The following is a 27219-nucleotide window of genomic DNA, read 5'->3' on the forward strand; positions in this document are numbered from 1 at the left end:
ATCATACATTCACCAAAATGATTTAACATGTCATTTCACTCATTTCACACAGATATCTAGGCGTCCAGTTAAACCCTGACTGTCCCTTTAAACCTCTGGGCCGTCCTGCGCAGCGCACGGCTCCGTCTGGAACGCTCCCGGTTGCTGCGCATGCGCAGGACGTTGCTGCCGCAGACAGCAGCAGCAGTGATTCGGCGGCTGCGGGAGAAGATCTGTCGTTTTAAAACCATGGCGACGCACTAAACGATGCCTTTGTTGGAGGTAAACGGAGAGTAAGTAGTTGTTTGTTGATAACACGGCTGCTGCCGGACACTGAGTGACATCCTCACGAACGGGAGGAGAGCTGGAGGAGGCAACAATGGGACTGTGTTCACACTGCAGCTAGGTTAGCTAGTAGGAGCCAGGAGCCAGGAGCCAGGCAGTCAGGAGCCAGGCAGTCAGGAGCCAGGCAGCCAGGAGCCAGGAGCCAGGCAGTCCAGGCAGTCAGGAGTCAGGAGCCAGGCAGGCAGTCAGGAGTCAGGCAGTCCAGGCAGCCAGGAGTGGCTCCTGTCAGCTGGCTCACTGGCTGCCTGGCTCCATGCAGCTGTACAGCTACTGTACTGCCTGTATTACATGTGTGTTTACTGTCAGCCGTCGCAGCTTAACTGTCTCTTATGAGCCCAAACTGTTGTGTTCCATCACCAGAGGAGCCTCCTGCTCAGAGCTGGAGAGGACTGGAGGAACTGGTGGGACTGGTGTAGTTGGGCTGGTGTAGTTGGGCTGGTGTAGTTGGGCTGGTGTGTTCTTGTGTTTGCAGACGGTAACAGCCAGTGAGGAGGGTGAAGCAGGTGTCATCATGGTTACAGTTCCATCGCTGTGTTTCATGGTAATGATGCAGGTAGTTTTGTGCCACCTTTTAAAGAGAAATGATAAGTTCCTCTGCTGGGAGGAGCCAGCTGCGGGATGAAGTTATCTAGTGTCTTAATATATGACGACGGGATGAAGTTATCTAGTGTCTTAATATATGACGATGATTATCTAGTGTCTTAATATATGACGACGGGATGAAGTTATCTAGTGTCTTAATATATGACGACGGGATGAAGTTATCTAGTGTCTTAATATATGACGACGGGATGAAGTTATCTAGTGTCTTAATATATGACGACGGGATGAAGTGTTCCCACCTCGAGAAAGGCAAGTGTTAAAGGTGATAACAAAAGGTTGACGTCACCGGGCTCATCCTGATCCTGCCGCACAACCTCGACCGAGGAGGAGGAGGAGGAGGAGGAGGAGGAGGAGGAGGAGAGGAGGAGGAGGAGGGAGGAGGAGGAGGAGGAGAGGAGGAGAGGAGGAGAGGAGGAGGAGGAGGAGGAGGAGGAGAGCAGGAGAGCAGGAGGAGGAGGAGGAGGAGGAGGAGGCAGGAGGAGGAGGAGAGGAGGAGGAGGAGGAGGAGGAGGAGGAGGAGGAGGAGGAGGGAGGAGGAGGAGGAGGAGGAGAACAGGAGAGGAGGAGGAGAGGAGGAGGAGAGCAGGAGAGCAGGAGGAGGAGGAGGAGGAGGAGGAGGAGGAGGAGGAGGAGGAGGAGAGCAGGAGGAGGAGGAGGAGGAGGAGGAGTAGTTTCAGAGGAGGAGAGCAGGAGGAGCAGGAGGAGTAGTTTCAGAGCAGGAGAGCAGCTTCTTTTTCTGCTCTTTTTTGTAATGCCATAACGTCTTAATGGTTCGTGTCTGGAAGGAAAAAAAGGTCTATCTGATGAGATGTCTGGTAACCTAAGGGCACACTTAACTAATGGGATCCCATCGATGTTTCTCCCCCTGCAAGCCGGAATGTTAATGTTGCCACGGCCTGTCCTGTGTTGTCTTTGGCTGCTCCGAGTCTGGATTTATGGTTTGTAGTCGGTCTGTAATGTCACGGACATATGGACGGATATGATTTAAAATAAAAGAAATAATAACCCGCAGTAAAAGCAACACTCCTGCGTTTGACTGGACTATGGAAGTGATCTGGTTTACTCTGCACATGGTAAGAGGATAAAACTGTGAAATGTCAAGAGATAAAAAAACAAAACGATTAAGTCTGCATTTGCATGATGATTTTTAAAGTTTAATAAATCTTCCAGCATGTATAAAAAAAAAAAGCCATTATCTTGCCCTTTACGTGTTTGGTTAATGGCAGCAGGGAGGATGTGCTCAGTGTTATCCTGCGCTTACCCAAACAAGAGCCTGACATTACTTGCCCAGAAGTGCAGTTTTGCAATGTCGCTCTCTTCCCTTACGTTTCCCAAAGAGCAGATAATTAAATTTCAGACCTTGTTGTCTGGGAAACTCAGGCCCCTAGACTTCCTGCAATTATCGTGTAGAAGGAACCCTTTTTGCATCGGGGTGCTATGTTTCCCAGCCCAATGAAGATTAATTAGGTCTTAAAAACAGATGACTGCAAGGCCTCTCCCCATCTGTAAAATGCAGCTCGCCTCTAATGACAGCAATGACGGATACCTAGAAGCATGACAGTTAAAGGCTTTCAAAGTTACAGTGAGGTATGGTGATGCAAAGGCTTGGCTTACAACAGCACATGTATAGGTTTTTGCAGCCGTTTCCAGTGTAAAAGTGAAAGTTTAACTTGGATTTCTGTGTGTGCTCAGGAACATGTATTTACTTTTGTCTGATTTGTGTGTTGGCTCTTGCTTATTAAGGCAGCAAACAAGCCTGAATGTCAGGAGCACCTGGTTTCATCTGTTCATGTCATGCTGGTCTCAGCATTGTAGAAAATTACAGCGTTCCGCCAAATTGAAATACCACTTGAATGCATGTGTTAATTAGATCTCTGCATGGCTTTTCAAAGTGTCTCTCCTCCTCTGCCCATGAGGCTTGTGCTGACTCTTTGACCTGCCACTGCAAACCCAAGAGTATTTGCTGAGGGCAAACTGACAGGAAAGCAAGTTGCTTAGTTTTTTTTCCAGCCAACCCCTGACAAATATATTGGGAGGTATTGATTACATTGGGGGCAGAGGAGGGTAATTTCCTCTAAAATACTTTAGTAGCATCTTGGCTTCTATAGCTCTTCAGTCTACAGATGACTGTATACGAGGTTAAACTATTGCAGGGGAAAAGAAAAATACACACACCTACGTATTTAAGCTAATTTGGGTGGACGCTTTAAAGTAGAGTAGTGAGCAGAGATCAGTGTGAATGTAGTATGCACACCCACGCAGTTCTCTAGATACTAATCTCACTCTATAACTTTCTTCTTGAAGCAAAAAGGCAAAAGAGATATTAGTGAGTGAGTGAATGATTGGATTCACGGAGAGAAATCCATCATTCCGAGCACCTTGCGCTGAATCGCAGATGTTCCGCGTTGCAACAGGGTTCTCCACTTGGCCATCCAAACGATCTGATTCCCAACATCAGGCTAGTCTCAGACAGACAGCAGTGATAAGAAGGTAACATCAAAGCTCTGCTTCATTTCTCCGAGACTTCAGAGCAAGACAATGAATAACAGATCACAAGATACAAAGAGTGAACCAGAGAACTTGAGCAGATTTTTATGTTTCGGCTGTTGTTGGGATTTCACAGGGAGCTCATTAAAATACATTGATTAGCGACGGCCCCGTTTCTGTGATTGTTGACTGTGGAACGGTTCGACTAAACAGCGTATTCTTTGATGCAACGTTTTCCTGCGCTGGAATGAGCCACTTGGCTGATGCTCCGTTTTGGTTTATTCAAAGCCAGTCATTTGATGATGCATTTTAGAGACGGTACTTGAATTGAAATGTGTAACGGTACGCTCTTCCCTTTCATTTCCCAGCGGGGGCTTGTGTATGTTAAATCTCTTGCAGGTGTTCCCTGTGAATTTTATGTGCACAGCGGATTTTTATTCTCCTCACCCCGGTAGCTTTAGATGAGCTGCATTCGTTGAATATCAACCATTTGCTAAATGAGGCCGACCCCATGTCCCGGCCAGCAGGGCAGAGATTTCCCAGGTAGCAATAATCTGCCAGCCGCCTCCACCTTTCCAATCCTCCATTCACCAGGGCAGCTGTCGGCCCATGCTCACCCACCCATTCAGCCACACAGCACTTGGAGAGACGCTCTGTGAGGTCACCCGATGTTCTTCACAGCTGTATGAGTCTATTTCCAGATAGAGGGCAGATGTTTGGGAGCCTCTGTGGGAAAGTCAGGAGACTCGGTGTGAGGGTCAAACACGGGTCTCGCTGGGAGTAAAGAACTGCGGCCACATGATGCATCTAGATCAGCTGTTTGGGACATCACGGGCAACTTCTGGATTACTTCTGAGAACGAGGGAGCGACCTGAAGGGTTCAGGCTGCAGGTCAGCTGTTGCATGGTATTTACTTTGGTTCACATCGGTTGATTTATGTTGTGCCAAGTGACTACAGGCAACAGGCCTGATTCAAAGAAACACATTGTATCTTTGTTTGCTGCATTTTGTGTTCTTTATGACTTGTTGTTTTTATCCTGGATTTGAATGTAAGCGGCTAGGTCCAATTAGGGCAAAAAAAGCCCTGCTCCTGCTGGGTATTTGCGTAATCAGCAAAAACCCGAGGCTTTAAGCCAGAGAGTGCTGGGAGTCCTGACATTACAAACACCAAGACCAGAGGGCTTTCTGAGATTGTTGTGTTTTCAGCTTGAGGGCAATCGGTAAAGAATCTAAGCCTGGCGGGGACATTCAAGGCAAAAACCGCATTCGTAGCAGCAGGAGGAACAATGCTCGGTCTAGGACAGCATCTGTCATGAGACGACGGGGCTGTTTATCCACCTCCATCTCGCAGGAACAGCAGAAGAGCAGGGGGAGATACTGCTATCTGGTTATGGCACAAGATAAGGCCGTCTCCATCGGATCACTGACCCTCCACTGACACTCCGCACCCTCAATACCAACCCTGTGTAATAAGAGGTTGCCAGGCGAGTCCCGTATCACTCCTGAGTAATCCTAATAGGTGCCATTAGCATGTCCGCGGTTTATTGCCGCAGTTTTCCGACGTCCATGCCAACTGTACATATCAGGGCATCATTAGCCACCGCCAGAGAGGCTCAGAGTCTGACCCGGCGTGCAGGGTCAGAGAGAATGCCACAACAAAGCGCCAGTGAAGCTGGAGGGAATATCAAGTGGAGGGGATAGAGGGAGAGTGAGCTCAGAGTGTCATAGTTGGCGCAGACATTAGATAAGGCTAAGCTACCAGAGGATTATAGAGGGAGGAGATGTAAAATGCTGGCGGCTAATTGGGCTTTATTTTTAATATTTCAGAGGGTTCATTATGAACTAAATTGGTGAAGGATTTCAGCTCCGGCTGCAGTCTTTAAGGGTCTTTTTGGAACAGGCTTTACAACCTGAATAATAACAGATGAATTTTGTTAATGCCGTGACATTGAACACAGGGTGTAGTGCGTTTAGAGGAATGCTACTTTTGATTAACATAGTTTTAATCATGTTACATAGTTGCATTTCATAATTCTTGCCTCATTGTAAGCCTAGTTATTTCCCATTCTCTCTCTTCAACAAGAAGTATAAGTCATGTATTTGAGCAATTTAAAGATCCCAGTTTATAAAAAATATATAAATGCTGTTTTTTGCTCTTTGTACCCTTTGGCAAGACACAATAACCTGAAGGGTGGACTTTCGGGTATCATACAGTTATATTCTCCAGAATGACAAAGCAGTGAATATATCTGAAGCCCTGACAAAGCAGTTGATGCTCGGAGGCTTGCTTTGTTAAGAGCTTTGCCGGGGAGAGACCAAGGCCGAGGCGAGCGGTCAACGCGCGGCACTTTGTCGTGACCCTCCTCAGTTCATCATCGCCTGCACCACTTCTCCAGGCCTCGCTGTGTGGGCGTGTTTTTCTCTCTGCGAGCGCGCGGCGCACTGGAGATCGAGCCGCGCTTAGAATGGGGCCCTTTTGTAACCTCTTAACCCTCTGGTCCTGTTTGCAGCCATTGTTGGCCGCGCTGAATGGTATCTCCATGCCTTGAAAAGTAACCAGATGACATTCTTCCTGTTTGTTCAAAAAGGGCCCAGGGTTGTGTTGTGAAAAGCGGCTGAAAGGATAGGCGAAGTCTGTGACCTTCAGAGGCTAATCTCTGGCATGTCATTCAGAGCCTGATTGAAGCAAACGCAGACCTTTCTCCCTGATAGCAATGTACCAAGTCAAACGAGGCAGAAATTCCTATTAGATTTTCAACAGCTACACTCCAAAAAAAACAAGTCAAGTTAGTTTCTTTTATATTGAACCTCCACTATTAAGGAACCAGAGGCTGTTTTGTAGCAGCTGAGCTGAATCGTTATTCCAGACGGGGCCGTGTGTCTGACACCTACATTGTCCAAACAGTCTCTCCAGCCTGTGAGTGAGCCCTCTGTACACAGACCTGTGGCATCAGCAGTGCTGCATGCTGAAATACCGCCGTGGCTGTGAAAGCAGTGGGGATGAAATGCACTTAGGGTAGACAGTAAACATCGGTGCGCCCATTGAACGAGCTCTCGTTGTTTATGTCTCCTCCTCTCCGGCGTATTTGCTGCCTTCAGCTGGCTGCGTTTCCTGGAATGTGCAGAGATGCAGTTGTCGCTCTGCGGGAGGGAGAGGGGGTTTTGTTGGCTGTAATCACAGTTCATAGTTCAACTCTTTGGTTGGACTCAGCTGAACTGCAATCGGACAGGAGTCGCGTTATTTTACACAACTGTCTGTGTGCATTGACATTGTCTTAACAGGATTGTTATTATGAAGATTGTTGATCACACAAAAGGAAGCATGTACATTTTTTTCTCTTAACATAAAGAGGTTTTAAAGTTGCTATAAAAGCTTTGAACCACAACTGTTACATTCCTGCTGCCACTTAAAGATTAACAGCCTTCATGGTATAATACAGTGAAGCTACCCAGTTGTAGAGTTTTATCAAACATCATGACTCTTAAAACCCCCGTTAACCAGATGCTTTTAGTCTACACTGAGAAAAAAGCCTTTAACCATTAATGTGTTCAAGGGGATTTTCCTTTTCAGCACCTTAGAATACACTTTACTGGCATTGAACCGCCTTTGTGCCTGTCTAAATGATCTCCGAGAGCCGGTCTTTGAGCGAGATCAACGTTTTCTCCCTGCGTCTCGTGAATAGCACTCCTGCTTCCTGTGTTCGCGCTGTGCCACCTGTATGGTGTTAAGATTGGGGTCAGATCTTTTGCAGGAGTCTGTTGTCTGGGCCCCTTTCTTTTTTTTCAGGAGCCGGTTGTGCTCTGTGAAAAAAGGAAAAAAAGCTGTCAGGTTTTAAGGGGCCTCTTTTGTCGGACGTCTTTCAACGATTTTTTTCAGGAGCCGGTTGTGCTGGGGCCTGACGTGAAAAAGGAAAAAGCTGTCAGGTTTTAAGGGGCCTCTTTTGTCGGACGTCTTTCAACGATAAATGATTGGCACATCTCCTGCCATTTCCCCCTTTTGTTTGCCGCCGTCGGGCACGACAGCAGATGATGAAATTGACCATTATGTGTGATTTGCTTGCAGCGTGCGTGCGAGCACACAAAAAAAATGCGAGGTTGTTTACAAAGGAAGCGTTGAATCAGAAGAGGAAAATGTCAACTTTTATCATGCTACAGCACAACCACTTTGCAGAAAATATATCCCCACAAGTAGTGTAACATCCGCAGAAGGCGATGGAGACGGGGGGAGGCAGAGGAAGAAGGGCGGGCCACGATTTGAAAGGCATACTTTAAAGTGCTCGTATGTAAAGAGTCCTGAGGCAGGTCACGTTGCCTTGTGACAGAGAAGCATTCGTCTTGCTGCGTATCTGACGTCCCAGGGACTCGTCGCGAGGGTTTGCCTGCGCTGCGTGTCGGCTTTCTGTAATTAATAGCCGGTAGCCCCCTCACCCCCATCAAGGGACCAGGTGCTGCTTGGATCGGCTCTGGCATGGGAAAGACAGATACGCAGATCTGCTGGTGGTGGGTTTTACACTGTTATCAGGATAAAAACTCCCAGATGTCACCAACATCTCTCCCACTCTCAGCTGACTGTGTGCATAGAAAAATCGTAGCCCTAGAACCAAAGAACAAAAAGGCGATTTATCATTACGCTGAATTTTAGCAGGGTGTTGATGATGGATTGTTGGGCGAAAGCATGGTTCACTCCACAATGTGTCGAGGCACCATTGTACTCGTGTCCTGTGCTGTTTAGCAGGGCTAGCGGCCCTGACAGATTGCCATCCCGATGGGGAGATTTACCCAGCCAGCACTGCCAATGGCACTGACACCATCATTAGGCTTTGATCAGCTGCAGTCTGCAAGGGGAAGGAGAGAGAGAGTAATATTCTTGATCTAATTACTAGGAGACATTTCAGGCGGCCTAATGTGTGATTTAACCTCTTGTCAGAGGCTATAAAAGGAAGCTGGGTTAATCTTCCCTGCAACCTCTTTTCCACGCAGGGGAGAGTGCCTTTGAATTTCCTTTTTCCCATGGAGCTGGTTAAAAACCAACACCTCACCCAGTCAGTGCGGTATATGCTAGCACACAACGGCTGACTTACTACTTGAAATCTCTCAAGGCAATAGTTCTCTGACCTTTGAATGTTAGCAACAGCTGGTTTGCAGGGACTCATGTGCTTTATGCATTTGGAGAATTGCAAGTAGAATAAAAAAAGCCGTCCTTTTGACTTCTGTACGCTTTCTCCAAATTGTTTTGCAGTCCCCCCTTTGTCTCTCTCTCTCTCTCTCTCTCTCTCTCTCTCTCTCTCTCTCTCTCTCTCTCTCTCTCTCTCTCTCTCTCTCTCTCGTTCTTTTTCCTTCTCTCCCTCTCCATCACCACCCACACACTGCAGCACGATGGGTGCAGGAGACTTGATTGGACAAATAGATTGCAATTTAGGCGGTTTGGGGTTAATCAGTCAAACATAGTTAAACAATTCTTTGGACATGAAGGGATTAGTCTTGCCCGCGCTGAGCTCATCCGAGCCCATTCTCCCCAGCGCCGGCCGGGCTTTTAGGGCCAAGGGCCACGGCCTCACTGGCTCCATGGAGAACCACACACGCACCCCTCAGCATGCTCCATTGCCTCTGAATGCCCCACCACTCCACTCTCCCTTTTGTTACAGAGCACAATTGGAATGATGGATTAGCAAATTAAATGCAGACCTTTCTATTCATGGCCACCCTTGCTCAAAGTCTCATTCACTGGATCTATCGCAAGCGTACTTTAAAACAGTTACCAGGTCCACTGTATGTCTTTTAAATTCCTATAGTAAACTGTCTTTTGCCCTTAAATGCATTCTTAAAAACCAATACTGAGAGCCCAAAATAAGGGCTCTCAGTATCTTGTTTTTACAGGATGACTTCCTGTACATTTTCTTGTCCTTTTCATTCTGAGTGCTGATCACACTGATAGGATGTGGCCCCTGATATGATGATGTGTTAGCAAGCTCGGTGCACAGCTGCAGCCGGGCAGAGCCTGCTCTAAATTACCTGTGTCATTGTCTCCTCCATGTTCCTGAGAGCAGAGCACTGACCTGCCTGACCCATATTCCCTTTCTCTGTGGTGCCTTTTATTTTTTTCAAATACCATCATATTTTTTTTGCAGTTTAAATGTGTTATTTTCAATTGACTTTCTTGGTTTTGCAGTGGCTACCATGAAGTATACATTTATTTGTTCTATCATTTTCGATAGATATCTTTGAATCTAAATGTCACATTCACAGCACCTCTGCCGCACATACTGCTCATATGATGTAACTAGAGCTGAAGCCATTAGTCGGCTAAAGCTGCTGTTGGTAAGTTATAAAAATAACTTTTTATCATATTAACTGTCCCGTTATCCTGACAGTAGTGCATGATACAGATACAATTTTTTCAAGATTCCACCGCACCTGAAGGAAAACGACCAATCAGGGCCGAGGAGGCTCTAACACATGCTTTCTTTTTCAACATGGCATTTGGGTAATGAACTCAATACTTTATATAGGATGTACTGCAGTGACAGTTTGAGCAAATGTGATTTAAAAAAAAAAGTTATTTTTATAGAAGCTGCCAACTGCAGCTTTAATATATTAGTTGATCGAAAGAAAAATAACCAGCTACTATTTTAATAATTTAGTATTTGTTTAATAGTTTTTTTGCTTAGATTAAACTGGTTGCAGCTCCTAAACTGTGAGGATTAGCTGCTTCTCTCTGTCTTTCAGATAGTACTAAATATCTCTGGATTTTGGACTGTTGTTTGGCAGTTGGAACTGTGGCGATGTAGGTTCAATATATCAATATCAAGTTAAGTTTTGGTCAATTTTACACTTTGTTTTATTTATTTACCATTTCTATATATTCAGCATCCATCTTACAAAGGAATCTTCTTATCTTACACTCTTCCTGTCAGTTCAGCCCAAGTTAAATTCTGTATTTCGAAGTTCAGTAACCGAGGTTCCACTTTTTTTTCCTCTGTTTCCCACCAAGCCGATAACAGAGGCCCTGCTATCTCTCCCAACCCCCCCTCTGCCCCAATCCCCCCTCCAGTGCAGTGTGATTGCTGTGCTCTGTAGAGACCCCAATTAGCAGGACTAGCAGGCCTCCTGAAGGTCACCCCCAGAGCTTTGGTGTGAGAACAGAGGAGGGTCGGGCCGGTCAGGAGCAGCTCTGGGAGTGACGGGGCTGAGACTCTCAGCTGGACCCCGGAGCTCTTAACACAATAACCACACTTTCCTAAGAGCCACAGCAGTTTGCATATTTTCTTGATTTTGCATCGTACAGTCTTGGCAAAAAGTGTCTCTGGATATTTTGCAAAAGGTCAAGTGTTCTCGGCGGACTGTCACAGTATTCTGTGACCATATCTTAGAGATCCATTTGTCATTAGTTCCAAAGTCCCCTACTTCATCAGCCAGTGTCTGGTGTCTGCTATCTGGGGCCTGATTGATGGCTCTGTCCTTATTGCGGGGAATGGGAGTCGATGGCAAAAAATATGCTGCTGGGTGCATTAATGCTGTGCTCAATGGCATAGACCTTTGAGCATGCCTCATCAGTCTTGAATCATTGGACGGCCGCAGGAGATCCGAGATGAGCGGGCATGATGCAAGAAAGCAAAAGAGAGTGAGCGATAGGAAAAGGAGTTCTATCATCTAGGCTAACTCTATTACTCCTATCACTCTATCTCACTGGTACAGGCCAAAGGAAGAGATAGGCAAAATATAGAACTATTTTTGTTCACTTTTACATCCCCAAAATATAAGAAAACAGCAATTGAATAATCATCAATAGTGCCACAGTTGTTGTGTGACATTTGGCTTGTTTGCTTTGGCATTGTAGTGATTGTTTTGGCTATTAAACCCAGTACCTGTGTAGGAGTTAAAAAATCCTGGTGCCATGGCAACACCGATAACACTTCGACTGTATGTGTAGGCTCACAGTCAGACAGGCAGGCGGACGGAGGGTCCTGCGAGCCTGGGAGGGGCCAGATGTTCCCTCACAGACACAGAGGTGAGATGTTTGCCATGCCGGGCCTGTGTTTGCCTGGCTCACCAGCAGGCTGCCCAGTGCCCTGGGCCAGTGTCTGCTGGGGGAAGAACTGGGGGCAGACAGGCTCTCACATATACGCAGTAGATGAAGGAGAGACCACAAATGTCTCCTGTGTCACAAGGGGCGAAAGGAGCCCATCTCACACAACCCTGTTTCTGGTGGAGGGAAAAAAAGACGTCTTTCATTCCTCGGCTGGTCTGTAGGTGCGAGGGGGGACTCGTTTGGTCTCGCTGGAGGCCAGACTGAATGTCAGAGCTGCCATGGAGGCGGCTGACCTTCCCAACCTTACATAGACTCAGGACGCAGACAGATCGGCTTTTATCTGTCATGCACACAGCAGGGTTTAGAATCGGCATGGAGCCATTTGCTTTTGACTCGTGTGGCTGCAGCAGTATATTTTCACCAGCTTTGTGCATCGCACCAGATCTGCATCTCTCTTTTTCTGTGGCCTGCATTAAGAAGATCTGCATGAAATTTTAAATATAACGCGACAGAAGCATTACTAGTAGTTACAAATTAAACTGCAGTTAAAATACGTCTGTAATACGTAAGTATTTATGACAGCATTATTATTATAAGTTACAGAAATTGATAGTAATTTTACAGATGTAGACACCATTTGTTCTTTCATTATGTCACAAGTAAGACCTAATGCATTAATATGTTCAAACCAACAGCATGTGAGCAACGTGTCGGCAATAAATAAGAAGATTAATGGTAAACAAGATTATGCTTTTAATGTGGAATAATAAAAGGTTGAATTGTTTGAGTGAGTCCTCCTGCAGAGGTGGACCAGGCATGAGTCTAATTAGGGTGTTTTCTTTATGTGTGTGTGAATTTGTATATATGCAGCTCATATGGGAGAGAGGCCAGTTAGTATAATGGCAAAGTGGATAAATCTCTCACAGCAGGCCTGTGTAACACTGGAAGCTGTTTTTGTGCGTTAAGCCCTTTTAGGATGATTTGTGTGAGTCGGCGGTTGCACAGTTATGCCTAGCTGAGCTGCTCTGACCCCCCCCTCTTAAATCAGCCTGGCTGAGCTCGCAAACAGGCCGGGGCTGGTTAATGCTGGGTCAATAATATGGGTCTGGGTGGGACAAACACACAGAGGCTAAACTTTTCTCTCCGTTAAACACAGTGTACATGTCAATAAGGAGACATTGAAATACAAGAAGAGGTCATTATTCCTACAGGGGAAAATCGCTGATGTATATGTAGGTTTGCCTGTGTAGTTTCCCGCAGTTTCCCGTGTGTGTGTGTGTGTGTGTGTGTGTGTGTGTGTGTGTGTGTGTGTGTGTGTGTGTGTGTGTGTGTGTGTGTGTGTGTGTGTGTGTGTGTGTGTGTGTGTGTGTGTGTGTGTGTGTGTGTGTGTGTGTGTGTGTGTGTGTGTGTGTGTGTGTGAGAAAACGAGAGAGATGGGGGAACAGCTGCATTGATTTGGTTTTTGTTTGCTGAGTGCTCAGAGCAGAAATGTAAGCCGTGGGAACACCTGGAGAGAGGGGAAAATAGGAGAAGAGGAGGTGGTGGTGTCAGCTCTGCTACTGGCTCTGTGCCAAGCATGCACGCACTCACACACTCACACAAACACGTGCACACCTCTGATGTGTGAGGGCAGCCTGGGATCCCAATCAGCAGCACTTAACAAAGCTTTCCTCTTTCTCCCTTTAATCGCAGGCTCAATTTGTCACTGGGGTGTCCAATTTCTGATAAGCGCTTTGACGGAGGGAGGCGAGGTGGGTGTGGGGAGGAACACAAAATGGATGCACCTGCTAACAAATGAAATCAAACCACTCCATCTTCATTTTCTACTTTTTTCCGCCAGCTCGAACAATGCTGCCGCGCTATGGCTCTCGGCACATTGAGTTATTTCCCCACTAACTAGGGAAACAGCCTGGCCGACTTCAGATCAAATAGTTAGGACATGTTTTTAGAAGTCTGCTTTGTAACCTCTGATGGGCAGCAGGGCTCATAATTATTTCAGACCTGGCAGGAATTAAAAGCTAAGGTATTGGCAATTTATTTTAGAAGCATTTTTTGTTTTATTTGCTCAAATTCTTTTAACATCCCAACAGCAATCAACAAATCAAATGCTCTGACAAAAAAGAGAAAAATCCGGCATCTGTTGCTGTCGCAGGCCTCTAATAAGCCCGTCGACTCATTTCATTGTTTACGCTCATTATTATAATGTCGGGTGTTTTCTTACATGTGAATGAGACACGAGGCAGCTCTCAAGTGGCTCGTCCTCCAGCAGTGGGCTGCCATGTGTTTATGGGGGAGTGGCTGTGAGGTTTTGGGTCAGATGGATACTCAAAAAAAAAAATCCAGCTTACTCTTATTGGTTCCTCCATGGTTGCCTACCCCAGCTTTAATGTAGAAGGTTGATTGCCTAATTTCTTTTAAGCCTCAGTGTATTTTCAGAACATTTATTTTGTTCAGCCATAGTTTTTTGTAATTTTTGTCGACAGAGCAGGACAGGTAGTTCCTATCACAAATATATTTGTGCATTAAAAATCTGCGGTAGATCAGTTCAACGCAGGCTCATCTGTTTTAGTTCCTTCTCATCCTGCCTGTTCCACGACAATCCGATTTATACACCCAAGCTACTTGAAAAACAAGCTGCCTGAAGTCTGACGATTTCTATCACTGCACACACACACACACACACAGACACACACACACACACACACACACACACACACACACACACACACACACACACACACACACACACAAACATGCACACACACAGAGATACTAGATCAGCGTTAGTCTAGTATCTGTATGTCTGTGTCGTTTTAACCATGCCGTCCTAGTCCAAACCCCGCAGTCTGGCATCTGACACGACAGCATGTGACTCAGCACATTGTTGTCTGGTGTGATATGGGGATATGTGAAGATAACACAGATGCGGTGGCAAACACGCAGGAGATGAAAGGGAGCAGTGTTGCTCTCATATGTATGAGCGATGTGTCTGAGTTGTGTGATCTGATGGTTACCAGAAGGCTGAAGTTTCTCCGGAGGATAAAACGGTCTCTTCCATGGTGTTTACTTGCATTCCTGTGCCTCTCAGTGTTTCTCTACTGTTCTCATCTGGCATATCCAAACCAGTGCAGTGTGGTTCGTGGGGATGGCAATGTCGGGCCTTAGGTCTATTGGTCAGTCCACCGTTATGCTCCAAAAATCTCAACAACTCTTGGCAAGACAATTTGTACGGACACTCATGGACTTCATTTACTTTGGTGATCTATTGCCTTTTCATCTAGCGCAACAAGCAGGTAAAAGTTTTCTCTTCTCCAGTCAAATATTTCAACATCTGATGTCGGCATTTGGTTCAGCTAAAGCCTCACTATGTTGACATTTATCTAGTTAGTGTGTTTTAATGTCAGTGCTGAGTAAGAACAGGCCCAGCCTCTGAACATGGTCAGGGATGATTTTAGAACAGCCTCTGATTACTCGGCTATTTGCTGTGTTGATCATTAATTAGCGCGATGTACTAAGAGTGTTAGTAAATCAAATCCAATCTCTGGAGCTGCTTCATAAGATGTTTGCTTTCCTTTTTCTTTATACTACATTGTCAGGTCTTTTTTTTTCCCTCTCCCTCATGTGGTTTAAGACTGTCATGTCTGAGAGTAGGTTGGCTTATTCCTCACTGAGGCATGCCCAGCTTCTGGCTGCACTCTGGATGGATATGCAGCAGATAAATAAATAACTGGGCTGGCACCGCTCACTTTGGATCCCCTCTGTTTTGGCAGGCCATCCACACCGCATTTTCTATCAGGTGTAAACACGTCTGTCAAACGGCACAGCCAGGGGCCCCGGCACGCATGCGGCGCTGCCAGCACTTTCTGTCTGCCCGTCTGACCTTGGCCCGGCTTGACATGACTGAGCACACTTAGCGCTACCTTCCACATTTGTAGGGCTCTTCTGGAAGGCAAGTGGGTTTAAGTGGCTGTTAGTGAAACTGACCCTAAGTTGAAGAATGGGCCTTGGCTGGCTGGCTGGATGATTGTCCCCTCAGCACTGACGTGGTTGACGGTTAATGTGGCCATGACACGGCCACCATTAGTGCCGTCTTCTCCACTCCGCTCGCAGTGGACAATGGACATCATCCAAGAGGCCGGGCCACGGGCTCCAAATGGCCGGGGAATGAATGAGGTCACTATGATAAGATGAGGCCTCATAGTTTGGAAGCATGTCTCTTTTCTTGGTCTCATTGTACACAGCTCCTCTAAGAGCCTGCGTTCTCATTGTGAAACCAACTTTTCCGTATCTGACACGTATGCAAAGACTTAGCCGATCCAGCTGTGGACTCTGCATTATTCCAGGGGCATGTTGTCTCTCTCCGCTCCATATCCACCAGCTCACCTCAGGGAACTGTCACTTTTTCATCAGTTAGTTATTGAGCATTCATACAGCCTCCCAGTTGTTTCCCAGACACCCCCCCTACTCTCCCCTCCAATCCCTAAAGAAGAGCAGTTTCAAGTAGCTGTCTCCCTCTCTCCTCTCCCACACTACTGCAGCAGTTTCCCTGTTTGACAGTTTTATGCCTGACACCCCGTGTCTAGCAACTTGGAAACCACTATTTTACAGACTCTCAATTTGTGTGCGAGTTGAGTTTGGGTTCGGCTGTCCTCTCTTCGTTTTCACCCTCCCCTCACTAACGCGGCCGTCTCCCACTCTCTCACCCTTTCTCCATTGGTGTGAGATAACAGTCCCGGTTGTCCTAAACGTCTGGAGATGTGCTGGAGTCATCAGGATCCATTGTGAGAGGCCGGGTAGCCTGACATGCCCGTGGCCCTCTGCTAGCAACAGAAATCCTTTGCTATCTCTGTTGTTTGTGAACCTGACGGCCGTATGAAGGCCATACCGATGTATCATTTCTTCCTAACGTGCTCAAAAAGCCAAAGCCCCCCCCTCTTTTGACAGAACGCTCCGGCTTTGTATTCAAGGGCAAAAAGCTATTCTCTATTTCCTGCTCCTTTCTCTTTCTTTACCTCCTATTCAGAGACTCCGCTTGCAAAGAAAAGTAATTTCACTCTCTCTGTCCCTGAGAGAATCAGCACACTGAAGTTGCATTGAATTTTTATTTTACCGCAACATTTTTTCTTGGCTCTATTTCAGACCCATAACCTGGGGGTAAACATGCAATTAGAATAACAGCAGCCTGCTTTCTCCTCCACTCTCCTCTCCTTTAGCCGTTAGTACAAGCCATGTACAACATGGTGACTTGGCTCTCCTAATTGCTTTAGCTTTTAATTGGTATAGAACTGCTGTTAATATTCAACCAGTAACAGAATGTACTGGTTGTACTACTTTTTCTCACCGTTTATTTATTTTTTTCTTTATTGTTTTTCTCCTCTAATATTGTTCGTGTGTCCTTCTAATGAGCTTATTGGTGCACAATCCTAATTTTTTCCTCACCCGCTACTGCTGGTGGATATTTTAATAGATGATTTCCTACATAATTAGCCTGATGCAATTCCCAAATTTTGAACAAATGCAGATCCTAGTTGATGAAGAGGATATTGATCAAAAGATTCGACATAAATGCAGTCAGCTGGTTTAATTTCCTAAATGGGCTTCCGTCTATCTTTCTTCTTCTCCTCTTTGCACATCTTTTTTTTTTTTTACTTTGTGATGGCTTTCTTTTTCTCCTTCCCCACGAGGACTGAAAAGGAAATATAGGTCAGCTTTTATGGGAGCAATTTGACACATGACACAAGCCATGTGCATCACTTGCTCAAGTCCTGCTTTGTCTGCTCTCCTTTATGTGTCTATAATGAAAGCCACGCAGTTATTCACACACTTTTATTACAATTCTATAAGTAGCTGGTGAAGACTTGTCGAGTCACCGTCACCCCCCCCCCCCCCAAAACTAATACTCTGAGAACCTCGTGGTGTCTGTCTGCACGGGGCTGATAGTGTGAGACGCCTGGCTAAACTCCACCAAGCCGATCCCTGCTGCACAGGCCTGCCAAAGCTGGCCTGGCTCGGGCCTCCACAGACGCAACCCTGTTTCCACAGACACAGGGGCTGAGTCTCTACATCACAAAGGCTGTTAAGCCATCGGGGTAAACACCTATTGGCCTGGATGTGTGGATGGCTGGAGAGACGAGCCCTAGTCCAGACCCAGGCTGAACCACCCTGCATGGTTGTCAGGACCATCAGGACTCAACCAAAGCCACTGGCCGAGCCAGTCACGTGGCCATTACAGCCTTAGTCCCCGCCTGGATTTGACAGTCTATCAGGTGTAGTCATCCCGCTGCTGATACAAACAGTCCATGAGTTAGAAAGGAGCTTCTGTGGGGGCAGGTGCCTTTGTAGAAAGTGCCGATGTTTGGCGTGTGATGTATATTTGAAGTCGCCGTGGCAGCGGTGCTGATAGGCGAGTCAGTAGATGGCAGGCCTCTTCCTGTTGGGTTTCATCTCCCCCTGCTCTCCTCCGAAAAGCAAATTGTCAGCTGGGGCATTACCATAGGCTGACCTTTGCCGCTGCACTCCCCACTGCACAGCTTTCTGACATTCAGGGGCGCTGTGGGGGAGGCAGGAAGGGGGCGGGCTGATGGCCTGTTGGCTGTTTTTTTTTTTTTTTTTTTTTTGCCCGTAGTGCGTCAATGTGTGTGTTCTTATAACAAATACACTGACAGCTTATGCTGGTGTGTGTCTGTGTGTGTAGTCCGTCCGTCCCCCCCCACATCATTTCAGTCTCCTGCCACCATTTGATATTTGGTTTCTCTCCACCCCAAACCTGCCTGTTGTCAAAGAGATTGCTGTTATCTTTGTGTGAAATCTTGGCACCCTGATAAATGAGAGAGCGCTGGAAATCCTGCCTGCTGACATCAAGGCGCTATGTACCTAAAAATCCTTCCAAGGCCGAGGGGAAAAGAATAACATATCAGGCCAATTAAAGTTAATGCATGGTGACACGCTGAATCGAGGGCAGGGATTGCTGCCATATGGCGGTCCAGGCTTTAAATCAGAAAAGGGTGGGAGGCTGGGCAACAGGAAGGTTGACGCAGCATCAGTGCCACGAAACACCCCCAAATCCTCGGAACTGTCTTAAGACCTCAGCCTCGCCACCCTACCAGTCTCCCCCCTCTCTCTACCCTTTTCTCCCTTCCTCCCCCCCTGTCGCCCAGCAGCACCCCAAGGTGCAACGCTCACAGGTATCTGTGTAGAACTGGCAGCTTCATTAAGGCTTGTTTTGTTTTTTTTCTCCTCTCACTGGGAGGATTTAAATGAGCTGTCATCCTGACCTTTTTGAGCTCCTGCTTTTTAAAGCAAGTTCAGCCCCCCGCCACCACCCCGGCATCCCGTCTTTCTCCCTTTCCACCTTTCTCTCTCGCTTTGTCACTCTTTCCTCCACTTGTCTCTTCTCCCTGCAGGGGGGGAAGACACTTTTAAGCCATCACCCCGCGGCAGACAGGCATGCCAAGGTTGTTTTGTGGGTAATTGCCTCTCTCATAGACGCTGTTTGCCTGTGCACACTCGCCGCCCTCCTCTGATGCCACGCAGCGAAAGGGGAGGGCACGGACTCTGTAGACTTAATTTGCACCCCGACTGTTCTTCTGTGCTGATTAAGCAAGCATCTGTGGTGTTTTGAATACAGCGGTAAGCCAAGTGGAGCGCGGTTAACGTTTTCTCCCTCTCTATTACATCAGGTTATTGCACAAAGCGGCAGGCATTTGTTGGAGCAGGCTCCATTGTTTAATGTCCCCAAAAAATAAAGGCCTCTTTGAGGTCTAGAGGACTTCAGAATCGATCAGAGACTCACTAACTTGTCAGCGCCAGGCCTCTCGAGTGTGTTCTTTTCCAGTGTACAGGAGTCATTAATTTCCTGCACCATGGTCTGGTGGAGAAGGAGAAGTCAAGCGCAGGTAGCAGGGTCCAACTGGCTGACTAACATGCAGGGCGAGGAGGAGGAGGAACTGAGTCGATTTAAAGCTGCCTGCCCCTCAGGCCCAGTCTGCCCGTTTTACTTCAGCTGTTTGATGTTTAATTGAAGTTGTTATTGGCATCAAATGTCACCTTACGTGATGCTCCGGGTGTGAATCAGTTTCTAATTGAAAGGTAACCACGTCTCCCTCAGCCCTCTGCCTCCGGGGATCGGCCACAGAGTTCTATTAGTCTGGACCAAGCCGCTGTATCACCACGCACCATGTGCTGCCTTGCAGTTATGTCTGACTGCTGACCTCTCCCTCGCTCTCTCTCTCTCTCCCTCTCTCTCTCTCTCTCTGCAGTGTGAGGAGAAGTGTGTGTCCCATGTTGCATTAGTGTCCGTGTGAAATGCTGGCCTGTCTGCCAGGGCCAGGTGACCTCCCCCTCCAGCTTCTCCCCCACACGCAGATGAACACTGGACATCAGAAATGTAAGTATCTCGACACACACACACACACACACACACACACATTATTAACTACCGGCACCATCCCACACAACAAACCAAGCTGTTATAATCTTGCTGCCCGCCCTGCGTCGGCTACCCATGCCAACCCTGGCCTGCTTCTCTTGTGCAGCTCTGTGTTAAAACCAGAAAGAAGAGAGAGGGAATGTTTTTTAGATCTGTCTTCAAGGGAAATTAGGATGAACTGCGCAATTAATTTGCTGATGAACAGCGAGCCGGTTCCCTTCCCTCCCTTGTCGCCCCCGAAGATCTGTCTGCCACAAGAGTCATCCCCTGTGTGCGCACTGCAGAGCCATCACCACATATATGTGTTGGATCCGTCCGTCTCGGATGCTTTTCGCCATCAGGAAGAGTCAGTCTCTGTCAGACTGGCAGACAGATTGCGGCTGAGTGGTTTTGCCCTGATGATCTTGTAATGAGAGTGAATTTAAGAAGCAATCTGCTGCCCCGGTTTAACGGCAGACTAGTCAGAGCTGGGCCAATTCATTCAATGTGTTTTGAATTTCACAACTCGGCTGCTGAGTAACTGGGACTCTTTACGGTGTGAGGGGCTCTTGAGATAAATGTATGACACACTGATTAATGGAAATGCTAACTTTAAGTCAAGACAAGGAACAATGTACACTGACTTATTTAGTGTCCGTTGGTTCTTTAAACTGACATTTCACTGATCATTTAGCACTGTTTAGAAGCCCTCAAATATACATTCACATTGTGTAATAATGTGTTTGTGTAGTCACAACGATCAATGTTTTTCTCTCAAGCCCTTTAAATAAACCCAAAAGTAAATCACGTCCCATCAAGCTGGTCAGTTTTATCTATTCCATCATAAAACGTCTACATCTCCTTTTCATCCTGTTTATCTAAGAGTGGAAACTCAACTCCAGCTTGACCCATTTCTGCAGCAGCTTTTTTTTTTTCGTAAAATGCTCCAGCTCATCAAGACTGTAATTTCAGAATCACAGTAATCAGCCAACCCCCAGGAGATCAGCAAGTGTGAGGGAGTCTGCTAAGTACCAGCGTCTGTTGCCTCACTCAAGCAGGCTAGTGACATAGTGCAGCCATCAGCTACCCCCGTGTCTCTGCTTTTCCTTTGTGTGACACACCAAGACACATCAGAGCACAAGGCGAAACTAGAGATCAATTTGTTTTCCTGCCCAACGCTGTAATCCATTTTGGTGATGGAGCACTCTTCCCACAGCACGAACCGTCCCAGAAGTGTAATTTCAATCTATTTCTTCTTCTTCTTCTTCCTCGTCATTCTCTTATAACGCTTTTCCTTTTTCATCCGCTCTTCAGAGTATCATTAACAGACACAGTGTTACATCAAAAGCAGTGGAGCTGTTTTTCATTTTAAGGCTAAGACATTTATTATGAAAGTGCCATAGGAAAAAAAAATATCAACTTGAAAAAGAAAATCTGTCTCAAGTCGCCTCTCATGCTGCCTACGATTCAGCCCCAGATCACCTTTGAGTACCCTGTTTGCAGCCACACACACCCAGAAGCCGGCCTCAACCTTCAGGTAACACTCTGCCGTTTCCCTGCCGGCTGTCCACAGGACTCCTGGTCCCTGCAGAGCCCCATCGTTTACCCAGCATGTCGGATAATTTGACAGCTTAACTCCATGAGAGGTGTGCTCGGCTGTTTTTAGGGTGGAATCCATAGACTAGTTGTCGCTTGAAATCTTTATTCAATACTCTGACAAGTTCCCACAGAAAAAAAAAAGGCTCAGATGGCTCATAATTAACTCCAATTTGTTTTCCCATTTGTCTACCATTGAGCTCCAGGCTTTCAGCTACGCGGATGCTGAGTCTTATGTTACAGAATCTTGTCCGTGACTCTTTCCCCTCCCTCTGTGTTCACCAAGAGCCCCAGATCGCCAGGCTGCCTCCTCTCCTGCAGGTGAATCTGTGCACACGGAGAGTCATTTAAAGTTACGAGCTTGCGGGGTTGCTGTCAGAGGCGAGCGCCAGAGCAGCTGCTCTATTTATCATCAGGGATTGGCCTGTTAACAGATGATGGCTGTGAAACGCAGAGGCTGTTGGAGGAGTAGATTAGGTACGCAAAGAGACAGTTGTGGGTCACAAAGAAAACGTCTCATACTCCAGGCCGGATGACTCAAGTACCACAAAGTGGCCCTTGGTCTTCGCCTTTTACAGGCAGAACAAACAGTGAGTACAGCTGGGCCACTTGGCTGATTTTCACATCTCCATCCCCACTGAGATGAAAAGCAGCCATCTTTTCTGCCTCTCCTTATCACAATTATTTTTTTCATTTTTCAAAGGCCCTGCGGCCTTGATCTAACAGCATGGGAGGCTCTGCTCAAATGTCTGTTAAAATTGTAAGGAGGCGGGCTTCATGTGGGAACCCAAACTCACATGTCTAATTTGATCCCGAAGCTTCAGACCTAATTTCCTGCTCTTGTGTGAAAATCGCAAGCCCCCCCCCCGCTGCTTAAACCTTGTTCAATAAAAACAGTAGTTTGAATAAAAGAAGCCCTAATTAGTGCCTGCTGACTGTGCACTTGTGTTCCAGCTAGCTAGCTAGCTAGCAGCGGGGTAATTAACGCACGGCCAGACTGGCCTCTTTCCCCCGTTCTCTCCTTGGGAACGTGCTTAGTTGGAGATCTGAGAGATGATATGCTCGCAGCCGCCTACAAACTTCACTCATATCCTCATTAACCCTCCCTTGATACTTCAAGCTGTTCAACTAATCCAGGTTTCAGGTTAAGGTTGAAATGCTAATAAGCTACGCTTGCTTACTAGAACACACAATCAACAGCTGCCAGGACCCTTAACCAGTCGTAAACAGCAAGAGGTCAATTTTATCCACTGTTTGGGGAAAAAACACTCTAAACAGCAATTTACCGATTTCACTAGACATTTTACAGCAGTTCTGCTAAACCCTTCATTCTGATTTGCTTCTTTTTTTTTATCTCAAAATGCCTGCCTAAGCTTTGTTAACAATGTATAATCCCTTTTCCAATTTAATGGTTTGGTCAGTTTCCAGACATTGACATTGCTTTCTTTGCTACTTGCCTGAGTCTTACATCTTAAGTATAAAACTCATTACACAAGTGCCAGTGGCAAACTGTACATAGTCACATGCTCGCTGCAGATCTTCCTGCTATGTTTCTCTTAATCTAAAAAGCCAGTGAACGCTATATTTCCAACATTGTCTAAGTCCCCTAAATATGAATCTATACGAACATTTATATTCATGTATAATTAATTTCAGGTGATATATTACATTATTTAAAAATGAATTATTTAGATCAGGTGAACAGGTTGTGATTAAAAAAAAGTTCTTAATTGTAACAGTCTGACCCCAATTAGAAACCTTTAGAGATGCCAAAAGTCGTTGTCTGTCACTTTAAGTGTGATGTTTTGATCAGTCTTGTATTATTTACCCCAACTTCACCATTCCATGCTGACTCAATATGTGCCCTCGTATCCCCAGCCAGCTTGTCTGCTCCCCTCCGAACACAGAGCGAACCCTGAAGGATGATGTTACACTTAAAGTTACTGTGGTCTTTAACATTCATTAACACATTCCACAATCCTGGTTTGATCCAGAATAATCTGATTTCCAGGAAATGATAATAACAGATGTTTTATTCATTGCAACAGCTGATGGTTCTCTCTTCCCACCTACTTACAACCCTTTCTACAGCTACTTTGACATGAGGTTTTGACAACAGTTGCAAACAAAGGAGACTGTGCCAGAATCTCACAAGCTCTAGATATATCTTGAGTACTGATAGCAAACAAGTTACATTCATCAAAGTGTAGTTTTACTGCTTAAAATGATATTTATTCTGTACTAAATGTAACCCGTTGATGAAGTGCCTTTGTACTTATTTACTCTGCTTTTTCTTTTCCAACCATCATTACTTGTGTTTGACAGGTGATGTCCATCCCCAGCAGCTTTGTGTTGAAGTGTTCATTTATCAGCGTTTGCTTACCCTGACATTTATTCAGCGGCAGACATTAGGGCCTCGGTGATGCCGGGTGTCGAGCCCCGGCTCCTTGGCCCAGACCCCTGCATTAATGAGGCCGCCATCAGCAGGCTGAGCACTTGGTCACAGCAGCCCCCTGTGTGACGCTCCGATCCGGGCCCGGCACATCGCCGCCCATTGTTTCCTGTTCACAAATGAAGCGGGAATTAATTAGCCAGTTGGCACGGCTCTTGGTGCCGCCGTGTCAGAGCTCGCAGTTCAGCTCTGTGCCTCGTCCCTCTAGCCCAGCCTGCCTGCTGTGAGACTGAGCATAATGGCCACGGCCGCATGAAACCGCAGACCTCTGCCAGCAATTGAGACATTTCAACAGGGAGAAGAAGTAGCCTGTGTTCTGTAACGCTGACATCTATTCTACCTGAACGAAGCCCCATCCTCAAAAATAATGATAGTAAATTAAATGAAGCACAGTTAGGAGTCAGATCAGTGATCCTTCTTATAGCTCCACTCCGTTCATGTCCATCAGTCCGAAAGCTGGGGTGTAAGTAGGTCAGACTGGCGGGGCCGAGGTGATGAGACAGAGGAAAGCAGGGAAAGGAGTCATTCTTTATTACCACTGACTTTTATTGTCTTAGTGAAGGAAGTGGCTGTTAGCACACTGCGTTAAATGGAAACATGCAATCACGCCCATTAGCCGACACCTGCACGATCCTGTCGCACATTTTTAAACAGGCTCATAAATGGAAAACCGCACCCTCGCGCTCACACATGCACAGGCGAATAATCTCGTTCGCATTGTCACATCGGCATTGTTAAATTTAGCCACGGTGCTTAGCAGGTGTAACGAATGTCTGCGAGCTGAGGGCCTGGGAGGTGTTCCTGCAGATCAGAGACGCTGCTGCTGTGTCTGATTACTTGTCTGCTGTCATGGAGCTCCGCTCTCTGCGTCGATCTCTTTCTTTCCTTCTCCCCAAAGCAGCCACGGGGGACCGTCACTGCCTCTCTCATTCTTTGTTTAGTTTGTGATTCAGGAGCAAGCAATGCAGCCCACAGATGCCTACTTATTGTTTGCCTGGATGCTGCGTCAAGTAAGGCCACTAAAAGCCCCTGACCTCAAAGTCGTATACACAACCACGAAATTGGACTTTAGACTGTGAATGTGTCAGCCGCAATAATTAATCTGAGAATGAGATTGGAAATCTCTCTTTGGCCTCATGAGACAGGAGCTGTGAGAGTTTTTAGGAGAAAAACATTGAGGTATGGAATATGAGAGCGCTGTTCAAATCAGGTCCCTCTCAGCCGCTCGGATTACAACCGATGTGCTCTTTTGTGCCATGTACACTTCCACCTGGATTAAGTTGTCTCTTTCTGTTCCTCTCTCCCAACTCTCTTCTTCCCCCTCAACTCTCCTCCTCTTGTTTTCTGTCTCTGTCTCTCCTCTGACATGGCCTGTCCTCCACCCCAGGGGACACCACACAGAGGATGAGATCCGCTCCGTTTCCAACCCCTGCAGAATTGGATGCTTATGCTAAGAAGGTTGCCAACAACCCCCTCACCATCAAGATCTTCCCCAACAGCGTCAAGGTCCCCCAGCGGAACCACGTGCGGCGTACAGTCAACGGGCTGGACACGTCGGGCCAGCGCTACAGCCCCTACCCTTCCTCTCAGGCCATTGCCAAGACAGGCCTCCTCGCCATCATCAAGGGGCCCACAGTCAAAGGCGTCCTAAAGGATTTCGACGGCAGCCGGGCTCGCTTGCACCCCGACGTCATTATGAACCCCCCCAGCGGACCCTACCAAGTGGCCTCGACAAGCACTTTAAACCACCACCAACCTCTGCCGAACCTTCCCCGGCTCCAGCAGAGCGTACCCCTTCAACCACAGGACCCACCTCAGACTCTACAGATGCCCCTACAGCAACAGCAGGGTCACACCCAGAGCCTCAGACACCCACCCCACATGGCCCAGCATCCTCAGGGCCCACCCAGACTCCAGACTCTGTCTCAGCACCCGGCCCTTGGCCACCCGCAGGGGCCCCCTACCGTCATGCTTCAGCAGCAGCACCTCCAGCAGCAGCCACTACCTGGCCTGCAGGGGAGCAGAAAGCTGGCAGATGGCGACGCACCGCCTAATGTTACCGTCTCTACCTCAACCATTCCACTCTCCATGGCCGCCGGGCTGCACCCGGGCCACCAGGCTGACCTGAGCTCCATTGTGCATCAGATCAACCAGTTCTGCCAAGCTCGGGCCCAGGGTGTGGGATCCACCTCCATGTGCGAGGGCCAGATCGCCAACCCCAGCCCGATCGGTCGCAACATGCTCATTAGCGCCTGCTCCAGGGTGTCAATGCACAGCAACCCTGCCACCCCTAGCTTTCCCCCGGCCAACTGCATAATGGGCGCTCAAGAGAAAGCCACCGCCCCGGTGGGAGCTCACCCGCCACACAGCGTGGCTATTATGAACCACTTGCCTTCCAACCACACCGATCTCAAGCAGCAGCAGCAGCAGCAGCACTACCACCACCTGCAGCAGCAACATCTGCATCAACAACAGAATCAGCAGCAACAACAGCTACAACACAACACACAGCAGCAGAAGATGCGCTCTTGGAATCAGCACCAGTTGGGTCACGTGCCCCACATTCAGAACGGTGGGACCCACCTCTGCAAGCAGCCTTCCAGGGACCCCGACTTCCATTTTAAGGGCATGGGCTACCCTGCAGAGGTTTGTGTGGGTCAGCCTTACACACTGAAACCCCCCGTAGAGAGGCCCACCCCCTCCCCACCTGTCAACAATGGCATGCCCGGCCACATGGCCCACTACACCAATGGTCACTACTTCCAGTCCCACATTTGGAACAGCAGCATCCTACCCACACCCAACAGTGACAGCTCCGGGTCTCAGGACATAGCCATGCCATTCCACGGTGGGGGCCCAGGGGGGTGCACCACACTAGACTGCGGGCCCCCCGGGGCCCCCCATTACAGGCTAGGAACGGGCTCCTCCTCAGCCCAGACTAATCTGATGCAAACGGCAGATTACTTGGGTGGGGACTTCCAGACTCCCTACTTCCGCGATCAGAATCTAGGGTTGATGGGCAAGATGCACAGGCCTCCTCTGAGCAGGGTCGGTCCAGAGGACGGGGACGGCAGAACCGCTCTCCTCCAGCACCCAGGGTACAGATAAGCTATGGCCTTGTCTACACAAGAGTTATCAAAACCCCTTTGTTTAGTCTTAAGAAAGGAAACACATGAATAAAACTAGATTGATAACTTAAACAAACAACATAATGTTAAAGAGGGTAAATTAATATATTTAATAAAGAGCAGTAGGGTTTTTTTGTTTCTTTTTTTCTTAAATAAATCTTGCAAGTGATCAATTGCTACTTTTATTTTGTTA

General features: G+C 47.3%; 1 protein-coding gene across 3 annotated transcripts; it reads left to right on the forward strand.

The window, feature by feature from the left end:
- The first annotated feature begins 174 nt into the window (after positions 1–174).
- fam222ba (family with sequence similarity 222 member Ba) lies at positions 175–27115 on the forward strand. 3 transcript variants are annotated; one of them, XM_054626085.1, is made up of 3 exons: positions 175–272; positions 19702–19829; positions 25286–27115. In XM_054626085.1, the coding sequence occupies exons 2-3, from the start codon at positions 19748–19750 to the stop codon at positions 27004–27006; spliced, it is 1803 nt and encodes a 600-aa protein (XP_054482060.1). In that variant the 5' UTR covers positions 175–272; positions 19702–19747; the 3' UTR covers positions 27007–27115. The 3 variants fall into 3 exon arrangements, with proteins under 3 accessions (XP_054482060.1, XP_054482062.1, XP_054482061.1); XM_054626087.1 differs by having other exon boundaries at positions 196–261; XM_054626086.1 differs by lacking the exon at positions 175–272 and adding an exon at positions 1935–2000.
- The last annotated feature ends 104 nt before the right edge of the window (positions 27116–27219 follow it).

This window comes from Anoplopoma fimbria, chromosome 24 (genome assembly GCF_027596085.1).
Source record: "Anoplopoma fimbria isolate UVic2021 breed Golden Eagle Sablefish chromosome 24, Afim_UVic_2022, whole genome shotgun sequence".
Taxonomy (NCBI): domain Eukaryota; kingdom Metazoa; phylum Chordata; class Actinopteri; order Perciformes; family Anoplopomatidae; genus Anoplopoma; species Anoplopoma fimbria.